Source organism: Laetiporus sulphureus (assembly GCF_001632365.1).
Source record: "Laetiporus sulphureus 93-53 unplaced genomic scaffold LAESUscaffold_30, whole genome shotgun sequence".
NCBI classification, from domain to species: domain Eukaryota; kingdom Fungi; phylum Basidiomycota; class Agaricomycetes; order Polyporales; family Laetiporaceae; genus Laetiporus; species Laetiporus sulphureus.
Genome location: NW_024468539.1, coordinates 360,961 through 386,170, shown reverse-complemented (window position 1 = coordinate 386,170; position 25,210 = coordinate 360,961). Strand labels below are relative to the sequence as shown.

Genomic DNA, 25,210 nt, shown 5'->3' with positions numbered 1-25,210 from the left:
TCCATGTCGACCAGGAGCGCGAGCTCCCTCGTGTAAAGCCGCTTTTCATCCCACTGGCTGGCTGCAAGCTTCTTGAAACTACTGCGCGTTTTCCCAATATGCAGAGCGCCGGATTGTGGTCGGATCGCCACGGTAAGCACCGCGGATCAGCTCGCGAACGTTAAAGCGGCCGCTCGTGGGATGACTGTGCTTTGATACAGCTGCGTCCCTCGCGGCAGACACCAGCTTGTCGACCCCCCACCATGTCGCATTCTCCGTGTTCTCTCCATGGCGACTTCCTTACTCAAAGTCTCATCAAACGACTGCCTCCTCAGATCTCGTTGCATCAGTTCACTGACGAGGATGCAAAAGAAGTGCTTAACCTTATCGAAGAGCTCGCACCGAGCATGCTCGGTGTCGCGCTGCAGCTTTCCGAAGACGCAATCGTCGATGCCATAGCGTTCGCAACTGCAAGATCGGTATTCCTTGTCAGGATCACTTCCTGCGATGTTTCTCGCAATTATAATATCAAACGCCTTCTGCATCACGAAGACCATCCATTGGCTGGGTTCGGGATGGCGCAGCTGGCGTTGCTCTTATACCGCCACGGATTGTATTGCAGAGGCATTGATATCGGGACCGCATTGTCCGTAGGCAATGTCGCCTGGTCGCCCTCAAAGTGTGTAATCGAACGGCTTGAACGGTCAGTCAATCGGCACAAAGTCAACGAACTTTGGTATCGCACCAACAAGGAGAACGTCTGTCTTCGTGCCTGGCTTAGTGCAAAGTGAGCATGCTCGTATCCAGCTGATAGTGCCACTTCCATTGTCAACGTGACTAGCTTGGCCGACTGCGACAGTAACGTGGAACACGCATTGAAAGTCGACACTCGTCTGTTGGACAAGAAACAGCTGGACGTCCTCAGTCGCCTAGTTGTCAATATCTTCCTCTTGAATGCTAAGAAGCCGCTGGAGACGGAGAATGAGCACGAAGCGTTAGTGGAGACTGAAGATGGAAAACTCGAATTGCAAAACGCACGATTCAAGACGAGGGTCCGGAGAAGCGAAGAGGTGCGAGGACCCGCGCCATCCACAGCGCAGGAACATTCCTCATATTTCGTCTCAGACGTCCATTGTTATTCGCGATAAAAGCGGCAGAACCATATACGGGCAAGCGACCAAAGCATCAGGAAAGACCACTCATATTGCAATCTCACGAGGGACTTACCGCGGCGGAGTAGAGAGCATCCACGTAGTAGGCAGAGAAGAACCCACGAATGCCGAGCGGGCACGCGATGAGTTCATTCTTTGCCTCCTACGTGGCCAGGCCTACCTCGACTCTCGATTCATTGATGCTTTCTGGTTTCCTAATTCTCGTAAGGTTTATAGGATGGGACTGGAAGAGCTTGTTTCCAATTCGAAGCGGTTCGAACGTCGCAACCTCAATCCGTCCCAGACGAAGGTTGCTGACGCAATGATATCCGAACAAGAAGCTGTAGTCATTACACATGGTACCACTACAGCTAATTTTGTAATGTTGATGACTGAATTCTCCTGAAGGTCCTCCTGGCACAGGGAAAACAAAGACAATCTCCGCTGCCGTGGAGTTTTGGGATCAGTGTCGCGATCCGGTGTGGGTGATTGCACAATCGAACGTAGGCGTCAAGAACATAGCCGAGAGCTTCTTGAAGCACGACATCGACTTCAAGCTTCTCGTCTCGAAGGAGTTCCATTTTCAATGGTAAGTCCCTCGTCAACTGCATCTTTGGATGTACTAATTGAGTCATTCATTTTAGGCATGAGTACCTCTATGAACGTTTTGAAAACGTCCTCATTTGTTCGGACGACCTGTCCGGAAACAAGGACCCTGGAGCAGCAGAACGGTTGTTCGGAGGCTCAACCGTGGTTCTATGTACCCTCAGCATGTTGTCGAACCCAGTGTTGGAGGATTGCCTCATATTCAAGTTGATTCCTATGGAAAAACTCGTCATTGATGAGGCGTCCCAAATTGATGTATTCGAGTTCATGGTATGTGCGATCTGTGGAACGTTACAAGGTGTATATCTCACTTCATCCCAATGCTCAGCATCTTTTTCACAAGTTCAAAGAGTTGCAGAAGATATGCTTTTTTGGAGATCCCAAGCAACGTATGTCGTTCAACTGTTGGATCTGGATCGCTAACATCTCTGACCTACGAATCATAGTCCCTCCTTTCGGCAAGGAAACTGCACCTGATTTACAGACCGTTTTCGATCTCAAGCATCTTCAGCAGCATGCATATTTTCTTGATACGCAGTGTATGTACTTTAATTTGCCTTTTTTTTCATTTGCTTCGCATCTGCTCCTGCACGCGCTAGTGTCTAATTTATACTGACTTCCTTGATGACTTCCTCAGACCGTATGCCTGTGCCGCTTGGCAAATTCATTTCTCAGCAGTTCTACAACTCTAAGTTGAAATCGGTCCATTCCATGCAGGAAATGTTGTGTGTGGCCTTTGTCGATGTCCGCCGAGGTGAAGAGGAGCAGAAAGGTCGGAGCTGGGTGGTGAGTTTCATTGTCCTTGTTGTACTATGCGAAGAGGGTTGACAGTGCCCTGTCAGAACATGGAAGAGGTCCATGTTGTTGTAAACCTTGTCCGGCATCACTATCAAGATCTGGATTTTTGCATCATCACGCCCTACGACTCGCAGAGATCTGCCATCGCGAAGCAACTTCAGGCTGAAGAACTCCCTTGGCAATGCGTATACAATGTTGACAGCTTTCAGGGTGCGCTGACTGTGCTTCTGACACGTCTCATTTGCTGAACAATTTCATCTCTTGTGTGATAGGACACGAGAAGCCATACGTTATTGTATCCACGGTTCGATCGGAGAGGCCCGGATTCCTGAATTCACGGCAAAGAATGAACGTGATGCTGACGCGTTGCCAACGAGGCATGGTCATCGTCACCAGCAAGCGATTCCTGGAGAACGGTGGGAAGAACACCGTTATGGGCAAGATGATGCACTATTGGAAGCGGCGAAGGGGAGAAACCGTTTGGACGGATCCCTACATGATCATGAATCGCTTCGCCGAGTTGCCTGGCTCTGCTGCGAAGGAGACGACTGTGGCTCAGACTGCCGCTATCGCAACCGTTCCGCGACCTACGCTATCTGCAGCCTCCATGCGCAAACTGGAGGAAGCTATGCTCCAGCTCAATGTGTCTGCAGACTCTCCCAGGACCCAGTCAGCCGACGAAGATTTGCCACGTCGTGAGCGGACACCTGCGACCAACCATTATCCGAATTCGGCTCTTCGCAAGCCCATGCGTTCGTTGCCGACGTCCGAAATGCTGAACGTGGACACTGTGTTGCAGGAGACAGATAGGAAAACGGTGTTTAGAAAGAGGAAAGGAAAGCACGCTTTCGCTGGTTCAGGTCGGAAGGACCACAGATATAAATAGTAGTCTAGTAGGTTCCGCATTTCCGTACTCGTCTGACGAGGTCCATCCATTCTCCTTGCTCACTATGCGAGATATCTGACATACTGTGGTCTGCTCTTGCAGATTGTTGTACGAATGCCATGTCTTTGTTTGTACTGCGGAGCCATAAGTTGAATGGGTCCAGGGTCATGCCTATGATTGACATCCAGCGGCCGCAATACCAAACCTAGCTAATGCATGTCCTATCTGCACACATCGCCATATCATACTTCCTGAGCATCGCTTTGATGCATCGTTCTCCGGCCTCAACCGCGGCTGCGTGAATCGCACAGTGTACGGCAGCACGGAATAGCTTGAAAGCGGCACTGTTAGTCCGGTATGATCTAGCCTTCAGCGCCTAGAGGTGCACTCTAACGACGGCGTTGCTGGCTTCTCATGGGAATGAACGTGAGTTAAAGGGAACCGCCATCGCCTGATGCTCATTATCAGAATATGTATGAGTGCAGATAGCGTCTCATGCGATGCACTTCACACCCTCAGCGATCTTGTACAACTACCTGCGGCAAAAATGAACCCCCCACACGATCTGGCCTAAGAGGCTTCTCTCCCTGGTCAACGGTGCTACCCACCTTCCGAAGACCCGCTACAGGAATACTCGACATCATCGGATGATGCAAGCTCAGTCTCACCACCTGCGTACGAGGCTGTAAATCCAGAGATGGATGAAAATTCAGGCCAATGGTTGAATGGGAGTTCTGAAATGAACCCCCTCCAGCGGTCCCCGCCGACAAACCTCCGAACCTATCCGCCCTTCCAGCCTGCGGGTCTGATCAATATTAGCGAGAACCTCCAGGATGGATTCCCGCCCATACTGCCTCCGTCCGCCGCTCCATTCCATCCTTTCGCACTGCATGACGTGCGTGAGCAAGACTGGAAAATCTTCTTGCTCGATATCCAGGCGGCTGTGTCGTCGACGTCCAACAACAAGCCTCAGCCAGGCGAAGCAATTATGTCCATGATGGTGCCCATGGTCACTGCTATCCGTGAGTTGAACTGTTAGTTCAGGTTTGAAAGTTAACTGAGTAACCTCTCCGATACTACGTGTCTGCAGTCGGAATCAAACGCAGAGATAATCAAACGAATGAGGGGTTTAGTCACGTTCACAGCGTCATCGACAGCTGGAACAATGTAAGAAGAACAAAACGACGCGTGTATGCTTGGAGGTCAGTGATATATCATGCAGTACTTCTTTCATCGCCGTCGCATGCATGTGTCCCTCACACCGTAGGACGGCGCTGGCGCTTCAATATCTAACGTTCCACCAGATGATGAGAGCAGTTCGGACTCTAACAACAAGGGCACCTCTGGCTCAACGATGTCGAAGTAAATGCAACGAAGACAGGAGCACAGGGCTTAAAAAAAGCCCAACGCAGGCAGCAGAAACAGGAACGGCGTGCAGCGAGGAGGTCCATGGGCGGAAAATGGCGCCTGGTTGTTACGTACAGGGACTGCGATGGTCTTCCGGCTGCTGCCTGACTTCGCCCCTACTACTTACCCCGGAATACAGTGTGTTACTAGTATATCTCGGAGATAGTTCAGCAGAACTTCGGAGGACGGATTCAATTACATCGCAACCTAGAACAGGAAGAACACAGGCGCAAGTCGTTGAAAGCGCAGACAGCTCTTTGGGATATGCAAACTCCTTTTTGACGCGTACATACATTATTCGCAGATGTAGCTCTGCAAGCAAGCTGTTCCCATGCATCTATGAATATTACAAATGGCCATCGTTGACGCGGCGTTCGCTGAAGCGACTTCCCACGCCGCATTCGCGTATGTGTGCGCTATCCATTTATTGGGAGCAGTAAATGCCCGACTGGCTCTCAATTGCTGTTCAGTATCTTGCTCGTTTCCATAACAGTTTGAATTTAGACTACCGACTGTGGCTTGCGGTATCCCGGTTCGTTGTTCTCGCTGTCTGTCTGCTGAGCGCCGGATGGACTCATCGCTGCGGTGCCGAGCTTGAAGCTCGACGAATCATCGCAGGAATCCGAGACATGGTTTGATGCAGCCGCCTCGTGGGCCCAACATGCTTTGGTACAAAAGTGCAATATGTGTCGCCTGCTGCCGTGTCGACTCCCTCCATGTCGCGCTTTCTAACTGCTCGCAAGGACGACTTCCTTACTCAGGATCTCATCAACACCTTACCTTCCCAGATTTCGCTTTGTCAGTTCTCCGACAGTGATGCGGTTAAAGCGCCATGCCTTGTAGAGGAGCTCGCACCCATGACTTTGGGTGTGTCCCTGCAGCTTTCGGAGGATGCAAGCATCGATGCTATCGCGCTTGCTACTGTGAACTGTGTATATCTTATCACGGTTACCTGTAGTGATGCTTCACCAAATGCCTCTCTTCAGCGTCTCCTCCAACACGAAAGCTATCCACTGGCTGGGTTCGGAATGGAACAACTCGCGTTGCTGCTTTATCGCCACGGATCTGACTGCAGAGGCATCGACCTTGGTACCGCACTAGCGTCTGACGGAAGAGGGTCATGGTCGCCGTCAATGTCCGTCTACAAGCTATTAGATGATGAAGTCGACAGGCACAGAATCAATGAAGTTTGGTATCGCACCAACAGGGAGAACACTTGTCTCCGTGCCTGGTTCAGTGCAAAGTGAGCAATCTGATATTCAATTAAAACTAGTGCATTCATTATTGAATGGACAGCTTGGCCGCACGCGGTAGCAACATCGAGCATGCATTGAAAGTCGACACTCGTCGGTTGAACGAGGAACAGCTGGATGTCCTCGGTCGTCTACTTGTCAACGTCATCCTTTTGACTGCCCAGAAGCCGCTGGAGATGGAAAACGAGCACGAACGGTTAGTGAAGAATGAGTATGGACAACTCGAGTTGCAAAGCGCACGATTCAAGACGAGGGTCCGGAGGAGCGAAGAGGTGCGAGAACCCGCACTATTCACAGCGCAGGAACATCGTTCATACTTCGTCTCAGACGTCCATCGTTATTCGCGACAAAAGCGGCAGAACCATATACGGGCGAGCGACCAATGCGTCCGGAAAGACCACTCATATCGAGATCTCACGAGGGACTTACCGCGGCGAAGTAGAGAGCATCCACGTAGTAGGCAGAGAGGAGCCCACGAATGCCGAGCGTGCACGCGACGAGTTCATTCTTCGCCTGCTACGTGGTCAGGTCTACCTCGATTCTCGCTTCATCGATGTTTTCTGGTTTCCTGGTCCGAGTATTATGGCTGACGTTAGGCTAGCGAATACCTCAGCCTCAAATAGCCATCTCGAACATGTCCAACTAAATGAGTCTCAAAGAACGGTCACCAATGCAATGGTGCTTGGAAGCCAGTCTGTTATCATCACGCATGGTATATCACAGCTCTTTTATAACATTGGTTACTGATCCTCTATATAGGGCCTCCCGGCACTGGAAAGACGAAGACCATCTCAACAGCTGTGGAGTTCTGGGATCAGCGTGGTAGTCCAGTATGGGTGATTGCGCAGTCGAATGTAGGCGTAAAGAACATAGCCGAGAGCTTCTTCAAGCATGATATCAATTTCAAGCTTCTCGTTTCGAAGGAGTTCCATTTCGAATGGTAGGTCCCTCATCGACCACATCTATGCGTGCGCTCATTGGTTTGTGTATATTAGGCATGAGTACCTCTATGAGCGTTTTCAAGAGGTCCTCATTCGTTCGGACGACCTGTCCGGAAACAAGGACCCTGGAGCAGCAGAACGGTTGTTCGGAGGATGCTCCGTGGTTCTGTGTACCCTCAGCATGTTGTCGAACCCAGTGCTGGAGGATCGCCTCATATTCAAGTTAATTCCTATGGAGAAACTCATCGCTGATGAGGCGTCCCAAATTGATGTATTCGAGTTCATGGTATGTGCGACCTGTGGAACATTATAAGGTATATCTCACTTCTCCCGATGTTTAGCATCTTTTCCATAAGTTCAAAGAGTTGCGGAAGATATGCTTTTTTGGAGATCCCAAGCAACGTATGTCATTCAACTGTTGGAGCTGGATCGCTAACATCTCTAACCTATCAATTATAGTCCCTCCCTTCGGCAAGGAAGCGGCACCTGGTTTACAGACCGTTTTCGATCTCAAGCATCTTCGGCAGCATGCATACTTTCTTGATACCCAGTGTATGTTTTCATTTGTTTCCTATCCACTCCGGCCATGCTCTAGCATTTACCTTATACTGAATTCCTTGACTGTCTTCCCCAGACCGTATGCCTGTGCCGCTTGGCGACTTCATTTCTCAGCAGTTCTACAGCTCTAAGTTGAGATCGGCCCATTCCATTCAGGAAATGTCGTGTGTGGCCTTTGTCGATGTCCGGCGGGGTGAAGAGGAGCAGAAAGGCCGGAGCTGGGTGGTGAGTTTCATTGTCCTTATTGTACTATTCGAAGAGGGTCGACAGTGCTCTGTCAGAACATGGAGGAAGTCCATGTTGTAGCAAACCTTGTCCGGCATTACTATCGAAATCTGGATTTTTGCATCATCACGCCCTACGACTCACAGAGATCTGCCATCGCGAAGCAACTTCAGGCTGAAGAACTCCCTTGGCAATGCGTATACAACGTTGACAGCTTCCAGGGTACGCTGACTGTGGTTCTGGCGCGGCTCATTTGCTGAACGACTTTATCTCTTATGCGATAGGACACGAGAAGCCATACGTTATCGTGTCTACGGTTCGGACGGAGAGGCCTGGATTCCTGAATTCACGGCAAAGAATGAACGTGATGCTGACGCGTTGCCAACGAGGCATGGTGATTGTCACCAACAAGCGGTTCCTGGAGAACGGTGGGAAGGATACCGTTATGGGAGAGATGACACGTTATTGGATGCGGCGATGGGGCCAGCTCGTATGGACGGATCCCTATATGATCATGAATCGCTTCGCCGAGTTGCCAGGCTCTGCTACGAAGGACACGATTGTCACGGCCTCCACTGCGACGAGCGTTCGGCCTCCTACACTTTCTGCGGCATCGGTGCAAAACCTGGAGAGCGCTATGATGAAACTCAAGATTGTCGCACAGCCTCCACAGGCCAAGCTGACGCATGATCATTTCCCAGATCTGCCACGTCGCGAGCGGATGCCTCCCAATGACTCATATTCGAACTCGGCGCTCTACAAGCCCATGAGTTCTTTGCCGGTGCTCAAACCGCGGAAGGTGGAAACTGCGCCGCAGGCACCAACAGGGGTGGGGGGCGTATAGAAAGAAGAAAGAAGAGGACTTCTTCGTCGCTCCAGGCCGGAAGACGCGCAAGTAGGGTATGCGTTTCCGCAACTCTGCTGGCTTGGATGAGGTCTGTCTTTTCTCTCGGAGTACCGTGAGAGCTGTCTGACATGGATTCTCTATTCTTAGACCCCTTTGTATCTCGTTATCTAGATTGTTCTCTACGTTTCTTTGATTAAGGTGTTGGTTACCTATATTGATGGCGCATTAAAGCTGCTCAAGTCGTGCAAGGGCGTATGGGCACGAATAGTAGTACATGGTGTATATTCCTGTTGTGATCTCTGCAAGTGTATGCAGGTCAAACCTTTGCTTCATGTGTGTAGACAGCGAAAAATTTGATGTGATATTGTTGAATGTTTGATATTGAACGAGTGTTTGTGCCGATACGATCTCAGCATATGATTTCAACTCCGCGGTCATGACGACTCTGTTCAAGTCGCAACCCTCCCACCGATGTTTGTCCTACTACACTGAATTGTGCTGAGAATCTGCGCCTTTGGCCTTTCTTCACGACAATATTGAATCGTGATGTACTGATAGCTCTACTCGGCAAAGCTAAAGCGGCAACATCGCCGCTGTCCTCCTCCTCGACTCTCGCATAAGTCAGTGCCTCGTGATTCGTGAAGCCAATTTGTACTCACGTTTTCATGATCCAAGAGAACAATACGACAAATCCGATACATGTGTGTTTCCAACGCGCTATTCCCCATAAATCCCAAACGGATCTTAATCGGCTTCACGACTGCGTCTTCCACAAGTTTCCTGCCGTCTGCCTTTGACATCCTCTCGAATATTCATCGCGTTCCTCTCACAGACGCTGCTCTTGGCGCCCATAAGGTTTCCCCGCGTACGACCCATAATCTGGTCAATCCGCTTTCCAACTTGTCGAGTATTAACCAGGGTGGCTTGGCTATTTCTCCATTGGAGTCTCAGCTGCTACTCTCTCAAGTCCCAAGCTCGCAGTCAGTTCGCGATCAAGAATTAGCATGGGAGGCCAATTATCCACACGGCAGCATCAATCCAGCGAGCAAAGCGGCACCGCCAGGCGGCTTTGGGTTCTATCTGAGCGGTCCTGAATGGTTTGCTGGGCAGCTCAGAGAGGTGCCAAAAAGCCCTCAGGATGCACGGCCGATGGAAGTGATGATGGGATACGAAGTGATGTTTGAGAAAGGATGGGAATGGGGCCGTGGCGGAAAGCTGCCTGGAATCTGTGAGCATATTTGAATTTCCTTGCAGGCTGACTACCGAACGGCCATGTACTACACGATCAACAGATGGAGGTCCGGGTGATGCTGCGTACGGCTGCACTGGCGGAAGAAAGTCTGATTTAGAGCGATGTACATGCTTTGATCTGCGTCTCATGTGGAGGTTCGTATCGTTCCTGCTATTACTCCCAATCACGTTTCATGTATGCCTTATACTCACATCGCCGCCCTCCCATATCTCAGAGCGGATGGAATCGGTGAGCTATATGCATACCTCCCACCGTATTCGCCCAACACTGCCAGCATTCTCGCTGCCCCGCCGCGTTCTATGATCAACGCGGATTACGGCGCGTCCGTTGGGCGAGGAACGTGGCATCTCGATGTGGGACGGTGGATCGCCGTCGTCCAAAGAGTGAAGATGAATTCTGTGGGCAAGGAAGATGGTACGCTGTCATACTCTAGGCTTTCAGCTACCAAATGTGACGATGAGCGAGAGAAGCCAACGCGAATGATACATTCTTGGCCGGGGGTCTCTGTTTCATATTGTTTTTGCTTTGCATGAGCTGCAGCTGACACTCAAACTCACGATGCTATCCAGGCGAGATCCAAGTATTCATTGACGGAAAGTCCATGCTATGCCTCACTGGTCTCGTCATGCGCACCGCCGAATATCCAGACATGCGTGTCCAGGGGTTGCATTTCCAGACATTCTTTGGAGGTGCGTCTCCTGCCTATCTTACTATAATCCATATTTTGCCTCCACCGTCCGAGTCATCCGTTGACCTCACACGTCGGACGACTCCATCTCGTCATTGCGTCACCGTCACTAGGCGGCATGTGGTTACTGTTCATCATCGGATACGTGGATTTTTTCATATCTCTACTCCGATTATTGTGCCGTGCTCAAGCTCCATATCGACGCTGACTACGAACTGCGCTCGCGTGCAGGGCATACCGCTGAATGGGCATCGCCGAAGGATCAGAGGGCGTGGTTCAGGAGCGTGTCTGGCGCGATCCTGCGCCCGACGCTCGAGCCACCTGCTGGCCATGATGAACTGTGAGCTTGCGAGGTCGAAAAGTCAGTGATTGAATGCAAGCGATCATCACTCTCATGCATCAGCTGTCGCAACTTTATATTCGAAGTGAGCGTTTGTCAGATCTCGCCTTGACATTCACTTTAACTTGCTCTGATGTCCCGCAGGTTGATTGTTTGCCGGATTCCGTTGCTGCTTTTCATGAAAGGTTCACAACGGGTGCCAGTAGACAAACCCACGAACATAATTGTCATTGTCCAGGCTGTCAAGTACCTACGGATGTCTGGATCTAATCGGGGATTCCGACCGCGAACAACCGTTTGCCGCTATGTATCGCGAACCTCAAGCATTTGTGCTTGTCACGGTGGCCGTGCTGCTGGCTGCAGACCCCGTAACGCTCCCAGTCCCAGTGTTCGAGCTCACCCCGGTGTTCGACGCCGCGCTGCTCGTGTCTGTTCCGGAGCTCGTCGTCGGCACGCTGCTGCTGGTGCTGTGCCACACGGACGGCGTGATGGTTTTCTTGACGAAAATGTAGTCGGTGACGACGACGGTGTCGGTGGTTGTGGTTGTAGTCCACGTGACCGAGATGGGATAGCGCTTTTCGAGCGCAGCTGAGGAAAGCGTGCCGCGTGAGGACTAGATCTATGCGGCCGACGGTGAAAGTGGCTTACCGCCTTGGGCGCCCAGTGAGGATGCCAGTAGTAGGAGCAGTGCGGCGAGGGAGGTGAATTGAGTGTTGATGAACATTGTGGTGTGCGGGAGTGTGTCTCGTGTGTCCTTGGAGAGTGTAAAAGGGTGCGAGCGTCGGTGAGCTTCCGATGTCGTTCTGCGTCCTCATCGTGTTCCTTATATACCGCTCTGTCATGCTTGTCCGTATAGGCTCCGGTGTTCGTCGTGCAGATGCTCGAGAATGCAAGATACAGATCAGCCACCGTTGTGCCATGCATTATCCGGGGATAGCATGTTCATCGTTTCGCCCTCAGAATTCCGGAGCACATGTAGATTCGCGCGGTCCACATGGGGCTCTCAGGCGTTCTGCACCATATTCGCCGAGGAAGGCAACCATTTCATCGCACGGTGTTGCACATGCAGGTGTTTCCTTCCTCATTTGTCGTGACCACCCTTTGTCTTTGGACGAAAGAGCGGCGGCGAGTGCAACTCGTGTAACAAGGACCTCGATATGGAGATATTGCGGCTGTTGGCGGATCCTCCTGAATTACCGATGAACGCCGGTCATCCCCCATCAGGAGCAGCGCACCTGCCAATGGCGTGCGATCCCTGCCGTCTGATACCCCGGACCGATTTCTGGCGTGAATTGGTGATTTATCAGGTTGCCGCCACCTGTATTCCAATTTCATGGATTTGCCGTTCGTTGCGAATTTGATATCGATCGCCGGACGATGTCAGCACTGATGCTAAGTTACTCGATCCTAATTGCCTCTTCGTATCCGGTCATCCCGGCAATCTGGCGGATTCCTGCGTAGGGATTCCTCGAATGGCCACACGGTTGTAGCAGCGGCAACAACGAATATACCCCAAGGGGTCGTCGGACCGCAATGCGCTGTGGCGTTTAGTGACCGGCGCAAGTTGGTGATCTGTCGTCGACTCTCCGGGCATTATGCTTACCTCTGCAAGTCACCGGGAATCAATGTCATGTGCAACACCGGAGAAGGATACCTTGTATCAGGTGTGCAAGTCTTCGAAGAGAACACTGGTATGATGCTCCGTGGTGTAAGTGAAGGGTTGGTGGGCCACAGAAGGTGATTTGGATTCTGACCGGAAGTCGGCATCGTGCCGCGTTTGGCAAAACCATGCGGTCGGACCAATCTGCAATGTCAAGGACGCATGGCTGAGGCGTCCGGTGAATGCATGTCATTCCCCCGGTGGACGATCTCAGCTGTGCGAAGGACTAAACAATGAAGTCCATTTCGTTGCTATCGACAGCGGCCGCGTATATAAAGCAAGCACCCTGCAGAGCATATCAACTCCAAGCACACGTCCAAGTCTGTTCGACTATTCACTCCTACCTCTAGACCATCCTCATATCCTTGCGCGATGTACTCGATCATAAAGTTGTTGTCCGCGATTGCCGTCGTGGCTGTATGCGCCAACGTCGGTGCGCTCGGCAGTGAGTGATAGCCTCCTAACGCCTACCTTCTTCAGACAGTTGACGAATTTTATACATAGGACAGCCTGAGACCCCGATTCAGGAGACGCGCACGCGCACGTTAACGTCTTACACCACTGTGACCACCGACGTCACCATTACTATCGACGTCCCGCCTGAGCCTACGTTTACATTTCCTCACCATGTTTGACTATCGCAGATTGATGTGCAGTGGTCGGGATCTGAATGGGTGCGATGGACACTGGGTAGGCGATATGGTGGTAGTCGGTGCTGAGGGTACCGGTGGCTACAGAGTTTTGTCTGTGGCTGGTTGTACATAGCTTGTTGTCGTGCAGGAGCATTATAATCAAGCGTTAGTGCTTGCCATTTTGCACGTTCCCGTTGACGTATGTTCGGTCACGTCTAGACGAGGCTGAAGAGGCTCTGCGCTGACGATTGCGGTGTCTGAGGACGGCAGAATGCGACCTGTCAATGTGGTCTTCCGAGCTGACCGAGTGCTTTCCCGTGCAGCGCCAGATTCATACGATTCTGCGTCAACATTGCCAAGTGCATTTCTATTGGATACATGGGAGATGAGGACTGCTGCCACCAATTTTAGCAGGTGTCTTTCCTTATTTGTTCCATCGTTACCGTAGTGAACGCCGCGGTCTTCGATATCTCGATCGTCGCACCTCCCTTCTTCCTTCCTCAGTTCTTTCCTTGCGTTATAAGTTTGGTCATATTTGTTTTTATCTATCAGTCTTCCCTGTCACTGCCTTGCATATAAGGCTCCCTCCATCCTGGAAGGAGCCTCAACTTCCTTGCTTCAACTTTTACTGCATATTCAGAACGGGGTCGACGTTTGTACACGTGCTCGAGTTTTGTGCTAGGCGCGCTCATGTCGAATTCGTCCCCTTGCATTTGAAGTCCTTTCAACTTCATCTGGTTAAATCTCGAGTACATGGAAGCCGCAACGACGACACTATCATCGACCTAGATCACGGTCTCAAAAGTCGACGATTAGGCCAGCGCAACATTGAGTGAGCCGTGAACGAGTTTTCATTCTTTGACAGTGCCGGACTATATACACAGCGAGAGTCGGCATGACACGGGGTGATGACGGCAGCAAGCGCCAGAGCCGGAGCATAGAATAGGGTTAGGACGCTGTCTGCGCTATTTATACCCTCTCGCCATCGCTATCGCATCTCTCCTTCCCTTTCTCTCCTCCATTGCACAACCCCCGCAGACGATGACCTCCCTGACCGAGTCAGAGGCCAACACCCGGCCCATCCAGACGATCACCGCTACCAACCTCCCCGCACACTCCCAGGATGCTGGCTCAGTGACCAGCGCACTCAGAGCGCTCGTCGAGCACTCTGTTGAGCACGCCGACGTTCGCTACGGCATCCATGCAGAAATGCACAAGATACAGGACAACCCACTCGTGCACAAGCTCATTCCCGGCATCGAGAAGTTCGCGTCCGAGCACCATGTCGGCAATTTCGTGATAGACAGGAAGAACGGCACGCGCTTTTTCGAGAGCATGCCCATCTACCCGCGTCTGGGCATGCATCTGCTGTTCTATGGCGGTGAGCAGAAGAAGCTGCTGCAGAGCCGGGATATCGAGTCGGTCCTCGAGGAGCTGTCCATTCGGGTATGTGCATGCTTCTCGTGTCTCTTCTAGACGCTGGCGCGGCGGCCGTGTATGCATATTGGCAGGTGGTTTGTGACGTTCTTCCAGAACCTCATAACACACCTACCGATGCTCTTACACTCCTCCCCCCCTCCCCGCTCTGCCTTCACTTTCGCTCTCCTGCTGACCATCCCACACAGCAAGGCAAGATCTACGACTCACCCGAGTCCGTCAAGTCCATTCCTTCCTTCATCGCCACTTACTCCATCAGCACCGACGAACTCCTCCAGCCTGATGTAAGCAGGTACTCCTGCTTTAACGACTTTTTTCACCGGTGCGCCGCATCTCTTTCGCGTGTGCACCCATTCTGAATGGTTTCTCGCTTGCACAGTCGACTGAAGCCCGGCGCTCGTCCGGTGCAGAATGCCGACGTGCCTGGCGCGGTGTGCTCAGCCGCCGACTCCAGACTCGTTGTCTACCCGACCATAGACCTCGCGCGTAAGTTCTGGTGAGTCGCCTGCCCCTCCGCCTCCTCTCGTTTCCCCTTGCCTCCGGACTCTTTCTAACTCACTCTGTTTTCTGATTGCACAATACTGATCGTTTGTTGCAGGATCAAAGGCACACACTTTACGGTTCCACACCTACTCGGCGTGCCGCCCGAGTCGGAGGAGGCGCGCGCATTCGAGGGTGGCAGCCTCGCGAGCTTCCGGTGCGTTGAGTTCTCTTTCATGCTGTTATGCGTGGCTGACATGCGCGACATGCTCGTGCAGGCTCGCGCCGGCAGATTACCACCGGTTCCACAGTCCGATCGACGGGACCATCGGAGATGCGCGTGAGATCAAAGGAGAATACTACACTGGTGCGTGCCTGGTCTGCCTCACTTACAGGTGTGAGATTAACAGGATACTTCAGTGAACCCCCAAGCGGTGAACGAGCCGGGATTTGATGTGTTCACTGCGAACCATCGTGCGGTGCTGCATATGACACATGCTGCGAGCGGGAAGCCGGTCGCGTTTGTTGCGATTGGTGCGATGTTGGTGTGTGGACATCTCTTCTCTCCCGCTCTCCGTTCCTCCCAATCCTGCTCGTCTACTTGTGCTTCTCTGTTTCCCTATCCCCCATCAATCTGCCTATTGACTCTCCTCCCCAGGTAGGCTCCATCCGCTTCACCTGTCCCCCACAGGGCGGATCCGTCTCCCGCGGTGACGAGCTAGGCTACTTCGCATACGGGGGCAGCACAGTGGTCGTGCTCTTCCCGCCTGGCTTGATTGAGTTCGATCAGGACCTGCAGCACTTTAGCGCGGTGCCTGTCGAGGCATACATCAAGGTATGTGGTTGCTTTGGGCGTGTAGGGAGAACTAAGTTGACGGTGTGGGATGGGTAGGTCGGGGAGAGCGTCGGCAGGACGGTGCAGTGAACGTTGATGAGTGCGTCGAGTGCAAGGCAGGATGGATCGAGAAAAACCCGTCCAGCGGATATGGTATCCGGAGGATACCGCATGTAACACACGTGAGTGGGAGCGGACAGACTGGCAGAACAGCCGGGATGGAGGCGCTAACGAAAGAACTATGGTTACCTTGCTCATGTGGCGGTATACCAACTGATAGGCGTTACCTCGCGTGCTATGTATACCTAGCTCTTGTATCGATGAACTCCAATAATATGGTATGCTTGTACTCTCACGCGGGTATCATAGATCTACAGGGGGTACTCGACGCCGCCAAGAGCCTTCAATCATTCACATCACAACCAATCATGGTCCGTCCAACTCCCGCGATCTTTCCCGTTTGTGTGCGAGCGAGCTCGGCATGCTTGATTGGCGGTGGATTGGCGCTCTGTGTTGTGCAGAATCGTGCCTACGGGCCTCGAAGTAGCTTTGGCTTCCGATGGCCGGAAGATCAGTCGTGAAATGTTCCTTAGAGAACCCAAAACCAGGGTGGATGCCTTGCGTTATCGAGCGATCGAGGGTAGTTTGACTTTGGGCGAAAAAGGTAATTGCGGCACGGACGTGACTGGGCTTGCACCTATTGATGAGCGATAGGTTGCTGAATCTTCCTTGAGTCAATGTGAGTGGCGTTCTGGTCTGATATGTCGCATGTGGTGCTGAAGTGGATACTTCAGGTACATACACCTTGGTTGGAGAATATATGTGGTGCGAGCTGGATTGCATGATCGAGCCGAATGTTAGAGAGGAGTTGGTGAGCGAGTTCCTATCGTGTGACACACGGTTGATAAGACACATAGTTTGCTTTCGTTTATTCTCACATATCAATGAAGGCCAGGCACGGCTACATGAACGCTCAGTTCAACCATTTCTACTCCCCTTTCCTAAACTCTCCATTGACAATCCTAGTCGTACTCCATAGGTCCGTTATCCATGCTTCCAGCTCCATGAATGTTGTCAACGAAAGCCAGGCAAGGCTACATGAACGCTCGATTCAACCATTTCTATTCCTTTTTCCTAAAATACCCATCGACAGTTCTAATCGTACTCCATAGATCTGTTATCCATGTTTTCAGCTCCACGAATGTTGTCGTCAATGCTCTTCCGCTGTTCTGACTGCTTCATCTGATCCGTCAAATATTTCTCTGTATTGAGGGTGCAAGGCTCGCGCAATGCTCTGTTGGACCGCCACAACGTCGACGGATTCGCGAAGAAAATGCGTATACTACCCATGGGCCATCAGACTGGATGGCGAGTCCGGAGTTGATGCATCCACGGTTGGTGAGCTCCTGCAAAGGGATAGCAGGGGGCAAACCGATAGTACACAAATGAAAGATGGTGTATTCGGCAAGGACGCGAGCTCGGAGATGGTGCTACTACTCTCAGGTGCTGCGGTGCATGTTACCTAACGGATATCGTGAACAACTCTTGAAGTTGTTTATTGGCCTGCCGTTACCTTGACACCACCGTTTCACGACATGATGTGGTCATGCGAGGACAAACGGGACGACGATGCGGAAGACACGAGACCTCTGTGGAGTCAGCGCCAGCCGTGGAGTCCTGTGCCTCACACTGCTTTAGCGAATTAGCGATCGCCACTATTCCTCCCATGCATATGCACGTCAAGGTTCGTCTCCACATTGGACTGCTGCGTCCTCTTGGAGAATGCGTTCAGTATGTTCGTGTATATTCACGCAGTGAAGAAGTCAAACACGCCGTCACAACAGACATAACTGCGAACAACGTGCCGAGTATCACGAACTGCCCAGGAGACAAAGTTCAATCCAAATGTATCCCAGAGATGTTAAAAACTAAGCAAAGCAGCCATTTGCTGGCGATGGCGCACCTTCACCCATCAGATACCTGATATTTAAGCGCTACTCCATTCATCAACGAGCAACTTCATTCTTCCGTCGGTACCAGGCATGCCTTCCGCCTTCCGTCCTGTTCCTCAAGTCTCCACCAAGTCTGCTTGTAGGGACCATCCACATCCTCCCCGGAAGCTTTCTGAGAATTGGAGGCACTCTGCCGCACACCCAGATAGGTCAGTGTCGGGAGCGACGCGGCAGCTTTGAGAATTGCACGGAGATACTTCTTCGGAACGCTCGACCATTGTGATGGTTTCCTGTAACGGACTCCCTCACCAGCTATCTTATAGTGTAGCTCGAGCCTCTCAAGCTGTAGAGGTAGAAATGTCCGCAGCGCCGACATCTGATGCATCAAAGAAAGACGGACAGCATGAGACGGAGGGAGGATTCCTTTAGAACCACATCTGCTTACCATCCGTTTCTCGATGACCCAATCAGTACGCCGAGGAGGACGGCATTCTACGGAGAGATTGAAAAGTCTTCTGTATTGATTCTTGGGCATTGTGACTTCTGCCACCACCTTTGACATGGACCGGTCCAAGCACCGCGGGATGGAAAGTATGAGATGGCAAATAGGCCCCACGACGTGGCTACAGAGGTCACCGAACCAGTGGTCGGTGTGCATCGTCTTAAGACGGTTCCATTGAGACGTATATCGGCACGGCACGGAGAGGTTCGTGCAAAATTGCAGATGAAGATCGCACATCTGATAGATCTCGGCTACCCTCACTTCAGGGAATGCATGAACTAGAGATACAACTCAAAAATGGCACGAGGAGAGGATGAGGTGTTTTACGGTCAAGGACATGGGGGAATCGTCGATTGGGATGTCGTCTCGCATATCATCTGATAGAGTGACAGAGCGAAATTCAAGGGTATGGAGATGAGGGAGTGATGAAATGACAGAAAGCAGTGAATGAAGGCCCTCCCTGCTCTCGTCGATGTCAACCAGACGCAACGTACGCAGGTTGTTAGATATGTGTCGAAGCAACTTTGTGGATGACTGTACCAGCTCAACATGCTGTAGAGCGGAGGAATTATGGAGGTCAAGAGCAAGGGGAGGATGTTTAAAAATCATCATGTCCAAGCTGTGCACTGATAGCGATCGCAAAGCAGGGGGCGCCGCTGAGAAGACGAGCCAAACATTCTGCCCACATGGTAACCGCAGCAGAGTTTCCGTAATGCGATAGAAGTGGGTCTTCAGGTTTCGGTAATTTCGCGGAGCGAATGTAGGCCAATCTCGCAGGATCGGCGAAGATGAAGTCGCAGAACGCAACGAATTTGCGCAGTGTAAACGTTTCAGGATTGTAATCTCTGAGTGCAGATCGCAATCCGGCGTCCCTCATGGACTGCATGCGACAGACAGAGAGAGTGCATCCTTGACTGAGAGGTTGTCGGCAATGATCTGGAGGGTATCAGGGTCGAGGTGTGTCAGAGACATCTGTCCTTCTTGACTGCTGCCCGCGAACCCTTCAAGCTTGAATTTGGTACGTCTTGAGTAAATATTCATCTTCGAGAGTTGTGCGGGCTTTGGATGAAATCCTGTGAATGGCAAGAACTGGAGGGATACGGGAGGCAGTAGAGGTGACCAGGCATCGATAGGCGCTGGCGATGGCGGCAGGTTGGCGCTAAGTTTTGGCACTCCGCTCATACGGCGTGAATGTGAGCGTCGACCCGTGAAATCCTGCGACGGTCCCAATATTATTTCGTTGAAACGTCGTTAATTCATTGGCCGAGACATCGATGCATGTGATGGCGCTTTTGCTCAACTTCGCTCGCATCTCCGCTTCTATATTGAAGGAGAAACAACACTCGGACGTGACTTTCGCCTTATCAACCCCCATACACGTCCAAAAACTCTACTTGAGCAAAGCTTCTTCCAATGTTTATGCTGGCGTCGGGTTCTACATCTAGCATTATTTGCAGCAGATATGACTGGGAACAATGTGCCGAGTATCATGAACCGCCCAGCAGACAAAGGTCGGTCCAACTGTAGCCCAGAGATGCCGTTGAAAACTAAACAAAGCAGCCATTTTCCGACGATGGCGCACATCCGCCCACGGATACCTGATATTTAAGCACTACCCCATTCATCAACGAGCAACTTCCATTCTTCCATCGGTACAAGGCAAGCCTCTCGCCTTCCATCCTGTTCCTCAAACCTCCACCAAGTCTGCTTGTAGGGACCATCCACATCCTCCCCGGAAGCTCTCTGAGGATTGGAGGCTCTCTGCCGCACACCCAGATAGGTCAGTGTAGGCAGCGACTCCGCAGCTTTGAGAATTGCACAGAGATACTTCTTCAGAATGTCCGGCCGTTGTGATGGTTCCCTGTGAGGGATTCCCCCACTGGCTATCTTATAGTGTAGCTCGAGCCTCTCGAGCTGTAGAGGTAGAAGTGTCTGGAGCGCTGACGTCTGAGGCAGCAAAGAAAGACGGACAGCATGAGACGGAGGAAGGATTCCTTCATAACCACGTCTGCTTACCATCCGCTCCTCGATAACCCGGTCGGTACGCCGAGGAGGACAGCATTCTACAGAGAGATTGAAAAGTTCTCTGTACTGATGCTGGGGTATTGTGACCTCTGCCTCCACCCTTGACACGGACTGATCCCAGTATCGCGTGATGGAAAGTATGAGGTGGCGAATAGGCCCGACGACGTGGTTACAGCCGGCACCAAACACGATGTCGGTATGCATCATCTTGAGACGATTCCATTGAGACCTATATCGGCACGGCGCGGAAAGGTTCGTGCAAGACAGCAGATGACGATCGCGCATCTCATAGATCTCGGCTACCCTCACGTCAGGGAATGCATGGGCTAAAGATATAAGGGATAGTTGGCATGACCAGAGGATGAGGTGTTTTACAGTCGAGGATACCCGGGGAGGGTAGATTGGGATCTCGTCTCGCGTATGATCTGATAGGATGACAAAGCGCAATTCAAGGGTGTGCAGATGAGGGAGTGATGAAGTGGCAGAAAGCAGTGAATAAAGGCCCTCCCTGCTCTCGCAGATCTCTTCCAGACGCAACGTGCATAGATTGTTTGGTATATGTCGAAGTGACTGAGCGGATAACTGCGCCAGCTCAATGTGCTGTAGAGCGGAGCAATTACGAAGGTCAAGAGCAAGGGGAGGATGTTTAGAAATCATCATATCCAAGCTGTGCATTGATAGCGATCGCAAAGCAGGGGCGCCACTGAGAAGACGAGCTAAAGATTTTGCCCACATGGTGGCTGCAGCAGAAAAGCGGTGTTGCGATAAGTGTGAATATCTGGTTTCCGGCAACTTCGCGGAGCGAATATAGGACAATCTCGCAGGATCGGCGAAGATGAAGTTGCAGAACGCAACGAATTTGCGCGGTGAAAACGTTTCAGGATTGTAATTTCTGAGCGCAGATCGCAATCCTAAATTCCTCAGGGACCAGCATGCGACAGACAGGGAGAGCGCATCTTTGACTGAGAGGTTATCGGCAATGATCTGGAGGGCATCAGGATCGAGGTGTGTCAGAGACACCTGTCCTTGTTGACCGCTGCTCGCGAGCCCTTTAAGCTTTGATTTGACACGTCTTGAGCGAATCTTCATCTTCTTTAGTTGTGTAGGATTGGGGTAAGATTCTATGTGATGGCCAGAATCGGCCGGAGAGGGTGTCAGACCTGCAATTCACCGGGGGCATGAGCCCATGATTCCACCGGGAACATTTTAGACACATTGTGACAACAGTCTAAATAATCACGCAATGTTTTCGGTGTATACATTTTGAAATCATTTTTAATGTTTTAAGCATCAGCATTATGGGACAATTTTGATAACATTCATAATGATACCCGAATCAGGCCCCAATGTTGCTGCTGATAGCATTCAAGCAATATTGCAGAAATATCTTGAACATTTCTCGAGGGAACATTTTAAATGATATTCCTGAGGGGCCATGATGTTGTCAAGATGCTCCCACTGGGTTCATTGTGATCGTATAAATTGTATTACCATATATAGTAATGTGCTAACCAGATTAGGACATCCCCGATGCGTTCAAGATGATCCCAGCCGGCACATGATGGAAAACATCTGGCACTCATTGTAACCTCACCTTAATCACATTTGTAATGTACACTTAAGGTCCATTCAAAATGATGCCAACATGTTCTGTGAATGCTGGCTGGAGCAAAATTGTTGTCGCATTGTAGTGTCTTTCTGAATAATATCACAATTATTCCACAATGATCGCACTCAAAACAATTCAAATAATTTCATAATGTTTACATTGGTAACATTATAATCACATTGTGACTTTTATCACAATGTGTCTAAAATGTTCCCGGTGGAATCATGGGCTCATGCCCCCGGTGGCAAGTCTGTCGACGCATGCGAAGCAAAGTCAATAGGCGCTGGGGACCGCCGCATCGGGCTGGCCCTTTCAGGATAGGTTTCTCATTAAAACCTATTAAAACGGCTATCCACGTCTTGCACTCCTCTCACACGGCGTGAATGCGAGCTTCGACCCGTGGATCCTTGCCTATCCCCCATCGCTCCTGTTCCGCTCTGCTCCATCATTCTTCATCTGAACCGTCATAGATCATTGGCCGAGACACCAACACATGTGTCGCTTCCGCTCGAATCTCCCCTTATGTATCCAAGAAGGAGGAATCAGCGTCACTTCTTTCTCATATTGTGCAGAGGTATCCCACTTTTCGCATCCTGCGTCCAGCTCCCCAACTTTGTACGGTGCCGCGCATGTGTCAAGTACAGTTTGATCAGGGTACGACTGTCAGAACCTCCGGCCTGAACCTGGCCTGAACCCATGCCCAGCGGGCTCTCCGCCACAGCGCTCTCACACCCATTTTTCGCAGGTCGTACTGGCAATCGATCGTGTTCCCTCGCGAAAGGTAGTGCCAGTACCAGCGTCCTGGGTACTACCGCCCTTTGAGATTAATGTCTCGGTTCAGTGTCCTCGCGCGGCAATTATTGAATCTGTTTGATTATGTGTAGCATGCTAGCCATACTGATGGTATGCACTTCCCCCGATCAAGCTTTCAAGTATCAAGCACAGGGATCACGGGCTCTTGCCGACCAGTGGTCTAGTTAATGTCAATTGACATTATGTCATGCGACAGACCTTGTTAGCAGCATCTTGCATGCGCAGCCAAGGCAGAGCCGGAGACGGGACTTTGGACAGTATGTATAATATACCCGTCAACTGCATTCACAGCTCGATACAGGTAAGTGCAACAGACAACCTTGCAAGGAATGGAACGAAGATGATAGCTATGCAGGCCTTTCTAGTGCTTATGCAGCGCATGAGCGTGACTTGCTCAGTTTGCTCCGATTGTGGGTTGACAACGTCACAGCCTCGTATCTAACATTCATCGACGATCCTATTGGTAGATACATCGACTATGGGACTATTCGGTGGGTGATATTCCGTTGTGTTCACCGCCGGTGCCGATGTCACAGAAACCCTCCAATTATGAGTTATAACAGTCGTGAGATTGTAACTCTTAGAAGGTGGCAATATGATTGGCCGTGCCTTGCGTTGGTAGCCAGGGCCGATGCGAAGACGGATGATGACCAACATATACGAAATCCCCGCCATTTGCATCCACATCTCGATAGCGAAACTGGCCACGTATGTGCGTGCGAGGAAAGATACAAGGAAAAATATTATGAAGGTCCTAGTCATATCTCGGTCAGTACCTTCGTCTATGCATGGGGATGTATATGCATACATGTTCATGACCGCACTCTGTAGGATAATCGAAACCTCGCCTTGCTAAACCTTTACAGTCAGGATTGCATCACGTAATTGATCGGCGTGCCAACGCACCAAAAGTCTGCCGTCCGTGAACAAGGACGTCCTCCTCTTGATGCTCCATCCCTTCCATACTATAAATGCTATTGCCCATAATAAGTGAGAAGTTAAGTATATCTTGATTGGCGAGGCTCTCACATGCACAATAGATATTGGTCCTTTGTATGGTGTCAGATTTGCTATCATTGAACCAACAAATCGACATACGCAAACGTTAGCGCTGCAGCACTGACGATCCAGCGGCCTGCCGATTCATTGACAATTCTGTCTCCTTCGGTATGCCTTGAAAGTTGATAGGCAGCGTTTGCCCCAGCCGCTGTGGGACAGTTGGTCTTTTCATAGCCAGTGTCCGAGTCAACCATGCGCCTACCAATTAGACTGCAACACAAGATTATGGGGAAGATAATGATCGGTTTGTTGTGGTTCCACGAACGCGACAAACGTCTGATCTGTGATATGACAATATATGTAAGTTCCATCGTCCAACATCAAAATCTTCGCAGTATCACGTACGATGATCGTATCCTGTGACAAAGCAGTCATGAAGTATAGGACAGATTTTGCAACGTAAGTTGGATTGGCCAAGTCAGAAAAGAAGAGCCCCAGTTGAAGCTCTCCGGTGTCATCCATCAGCCCGTCGAAAAGGCGAACAATTGTGAGCACCCAGTTCTATAGCACATGTATTGAGTTCTGAACCCCATCGAATGAGACATGTCTATCTCACAGCGCTGATCAACATAAGCAACACCACACCAACTATGAATATCGGCGAGACGTAGAATGGGTCACGACGCAAGCCATTGATAGTGGGCGCCAAACGCGTTGCGGAAAGGTAGACGAATGATCCGAATAGCAGCAAGAAGATGCCATAAAGCAAGCTTGTGATGCAGACGGTCGCGAGCTCGATGGGCAATGTCGGTTCTGTGGCAGGCCTCATACCTGTTGGCTCGCTCAACAAGCACATGCGTATTTATGACCTTTCGTGCATCTCTGACGTCCATCACGTTTCTGTCATAACACTGGAGCTTGGCTGTGCTTGTTCCAGCGCCCCGCGGGCTCGGGGGTACCGGTGCGAGTAGTGCCACCGCCCGGGAACTGGAGGCAGATACAGGCACATGAAAACGGCACTGGTGTGGCCGCTTACCTCCATCAAGGCGCTCTGGACAGCACTGGGTCTGTCCTGCCGAGCGCTAGTGTCCAGTTCATCACGGTCCATTTTGATCATTTTGGTAGTCATCCCACCCCACGACGGCGTTGAAACCGACGCGGGCATGAGTCTCAGGCGATAGTCTCGATATTTTGCACCTTTAGGAAGCGTTCTCGTCGCTGCCCCTCCGGGTTACTGCCCCGTCCTCTTAGGCGCTTAGCACCGATTCTTTGGTACATCGGCCTCTTCTACTGCAAGCTCTAGTACCTTGATTATCACCAGTCCACTCCGCTGGA

The 25,210-nt window shown here is 51.2% G+C and overlaps 11 protein-coding genes across 11 annotated transcripts; 7 read left to right on the top strand and 4 right to left on the bottom strand.

The window, feature by feature from the left end:
* Positions 1–242: 242 nt before the first annotated feature.
* Positions 243–2,782, top strand: LAESUDRAFT_657111 (P-loop containing nucleoside triphosphate hydrolase protein; the record flags this gene model as incomplete). The annotated part of the gene is made up of 9 exons (XM_040904659.1): positions 243–766; positions 821–1,049; positions 1,105–1,489; positions 1,539–1,719; positions 1,775–2,006; positions 2,065–2,125; positions 2,183–2,275; positions 2,374–2,522; positions 2,579–2,782. The coding sequence occupies 9 exons, from the start codon at positions 243–245 to the stop codon at positions 2,780–2,782; spliced, it is 2,058 nt and encodes a 685-aa protein (XP_040762569.1).
* Positions 2,783–2,880: 98 nt separating this feature from the next.
* On the top strand, positions 2,881–3,072 carry LAESUDRAFT_632356 (uncharacterized protein; the record flags this gene model as incomplete). The annotated part of the gene is made up of 1 exon (XM_040903415.1): positions 2,881–3,072. A coding segment is annotated over one exon (192 nt), but the record flags the coding sequence as incomplete, so codon positions are not given.
* A 2,471-nt stretch (positions 3,073–5,543) lies between these two features.
* LAESUDRAFT_657325 (P-loop containing nucleoside triphosphate hydrolase protein) lies at positions 5,544–8,064 on the top strand (the record flags this gene model as incomplete). Its single annotated transcript, XM_040904676.1, has 9 exons — positions 5,544–6,070; positions 6,124–6,352; positions 6,408–6,792; positions 6,840–7,020; positions 7,076–7,307; positions 7,363–7,423; positions 7,481–7,573; positions 7,656–7,804; positions 7,861–8,064. The coding sequence occupies 9 exons, from the start codon at positions 5,544–5,546 to the stop codon at positions 8,062–8,064; spliced, it is 2,061 nt and encodes a 686-aa protein (XP_040762567.1).
* Positions 8,065–8,162: 98 nt separating this feature from the next.
* On the top strand, positions 8,163–8,354 carry LAESUDRAFT_629734 (uncharacterized protein; the record flags this gene model as incomplete). Its single annotated transcript, XM_040903379.1, has 1 exon — positions 8,163–8,354. A coding segment is annotated over one exon (192 nt), but the record flags the coding sequence as incomplete, so codon positions are not given.
* Positions 8,355–9,078: 724 nt separating this feature from the next.
* LAESUDRAFT_285190 (polysaccharide lyase family 14 protein) lies at positions 9,079–11,161 on the top strand. The gene is made up of 7 exons (XM_040901835.1): positions 9,079–9,271; positions 9,329–9,879; positions 9,944–10,037; positions 10,118–10,317; positions 10,473–10,592; positions 10,823–11,016; positions 11,076–11,161. Exons 2-6 carry the CDS (start codon positions 9,351–9,353, stop codon positions 10,933–10,935), a joined length of 1,056 nt encoding a protein of 351 aa, XP_040762565.1. The 5' UTR covers positions 9,079–9,271; positions 9,329–9,350; the 3' UTR covers positions 10,936–11,016; positions 11,076–11,161.
* Positions 11,162–11,250: 89 nt separating this feature from the next.
* On the bottom strand, positions 11,251–11,655 carry LAESUDRAFT_760841 (uncharacterized protein; the record flags this gene model as incomplete). Its single annotated transcript, XM_040912815.1, has 2 exons — positions 11,251–11,519; positions 11,580–11,655. The coding sequence occupies 2 exons, from the start codon at positions 11,653–11,655 to the stop codon at positions 11,251–11,253; spliced, it is 345 nt and encodes a 114-aa protein (XP_040762564.1).
* A 2,200-nt stretch (positions 11,656–13,855) lies between these two features.
* On the top strand, positions 13,856–16,336 carry LAESUDRAFT_813927 (uncharacterized protein). The gene is made up of 9 exons (XM_040914543.1): positions 13,856–14,055; positions 14,108–14,669; positions 14,849–14,982; positions 15,040–15,156; positions 15,259–15,357; positions 15,419–15,507; positions 15,561–15,685; positions 15,799–15,975; positions 16,033–16,336. Exons 2-9 carry the CDS (start codon positions 14,265–14,267, stop codon positions 16,063–16,065), a joined length of 1,179 nt encoding a protein of 392 aa, XP_040762563.1. The 5' UTR covers positions 13,856–14,055; positions 14,108–14,264; the 3' UTR covers positions 16,066–16,336.
* On the top strand, positions 15,869–16,633 carry LAESUDRAFT_285146 (uncharacterized protein). Its single transcript, XM_040901834.1, has 3 exons — positions 15,869–15,975; positions 16,033–16,157; positions 16,213–16,633. The coding sequence occupies exons 2-3, from the start codon at positions 16,097–16,099 to the stop codon at positions 16,554–16,556; spliced, it is 405 nt and encodes a 134-aa protein (XP_040762562.1). The 5' UTR covers positions 15,869–15,975; positions 16,033–16,096; the 3' UTR covers positions 16,557–16,633.
* A 1,361-nt stretch (positions 16,634–17,994) lies between these two features.
* On the bottom strand, positions 17,995–18,462 carry LAESUDRAFT_760839 (uncharacterized protein; the record flags this gene model as incomplete). Its single annotated transcript, XM_040912814.1, has 2 exons — positions 17,995–18,303; positions 18,373–18,462. 2 exons carry the CDS (start codon positions 18,460–18,462, stop codon positions 17,995–17,997), a joined length of 399 nt encoding a protein of 132 aa, XP_040762561.1.
* A 1,365-nt stretch (positions 18,463–19,827) lies between these two features.
* Positions 19,828–21,610, bottom strand: LAESUDRAFT_813924 (uncharacterized protein). The gene is made up of 2 exons (XM_040914542.1): positions 20,446–21,610; positions 19,828–20,376 (listed from the first exon to the last, which is right to left on the bottom strand). Exons 1-2 carry the CDS (start codon positions 21,541–21,543, stop codon positions 20,035–20,037), a joined length of 1,440 nt encoding a protein of 479 aa, XP_040762560.1. The 5' UTR covers positions 21,544–21,610; the 3' UTR covers positions 19,828–20,034.
* Positions 21,611–23,314: 1,704 nt separating this feature from the next.
* On the bottom strand, positions 23,315–24,704 carry LAESUDRAFT_657205 (uncharacterized protein; the record flags this gene model as incomplete). The annotated part of the gene is made up of 5 exons (XM_040904667.1): positions 23,315–23,699; positions 23,963–24,083; positions 24,138–24,216; positions 24,281–24,436; positions 24,492–24,704. The coding sequence occupies 5 exons, from the start codon at positions 24,702–24,704 to the stop codon at positions 23,315–23,317; spliced, it is 954 nt and encodes a 317-aa protein (XP_040762559.1).
* Between the last annotated feature and the right edge of the window lie 506 nt (positions 24,705–25,210).

Excerpts from the sequence above, each read along its gene's own strand:
- LAESUDRAFT_285190 (XM_040901835.1), top strand. The coding sequence starts at position 9,351 with ATGTGTGTTTCCAACGCGCTATTCCCCATAAATCCCAAACGGATCTTA. Across the intron at positions 10,038-10,117 it reads GATCTGCGTCTCATGTGGAG|AGCGGATGGAATCGGTGAGC; the intron begins GTTCGTATCGTT and ends CCCATATCTCAG. Across the intron at positions 10,318-10,472 it reads TTCTGTGGGCAAGGAAGATG|GCGAGATCCAAGTATTCATT; the intron begins GTACGCTGTCAT and ends GATGCTATCCAG.
- LAESUDRAFT_813924 (XM_040914542.1), bottom strand. The coding sequence starts at position 21,543 with ATGAAGATTCGCTCAAGACGTGTCAAATCAAAGCTTAAAGGGCTCGCG. Across the intron at positions 20,377-20,445 it reads GGGTTATCGAGGAGCGGATG|ACGTCAGCGCTCCAGACACT; the intron begins GTAAGCAGACGT and ends TTGCTGCCTCAG.
- LAESUDRAFT_285146 (XM_040901834.1), top strand. The coding sequence starts at position 16,097 with ATGGATCGAGAAAAACCCGTCCAGCGGATATGGTATCCGGAGGATACC. Across the intron at positions 16,158-16,212 it reads GGATACCGCATGTAACACAC|AACTATGGTTACCTTGCTCA; the intron begins GTGAGTGGGAGC and ends CGCTAACGAAAG.
- LAESUDRAFT_813927 (XM_040914543.1), top strand. The coding sequence starts at position 14,265 with ATGACCTCCCTGACCGAGTCAGAGGCCAACACCCGGCCCATCCAGACG. Across the intron at positions 15,157-15,258 it reads GACCTCGCGCGTAAGTTCTG|GATCAAAGGCACACACTTTA; the intron begins GTGAGTCGCCTG and ends CGTTTGTTGCAG. Across the intron at positions 15,508-15,560 it reads CAAAGGAGAATACTACACTG|TGAACCCCCAAGCGGTGAAC; the intron begins GTGCGTGCCTGG and ends AGGATACTTCAG.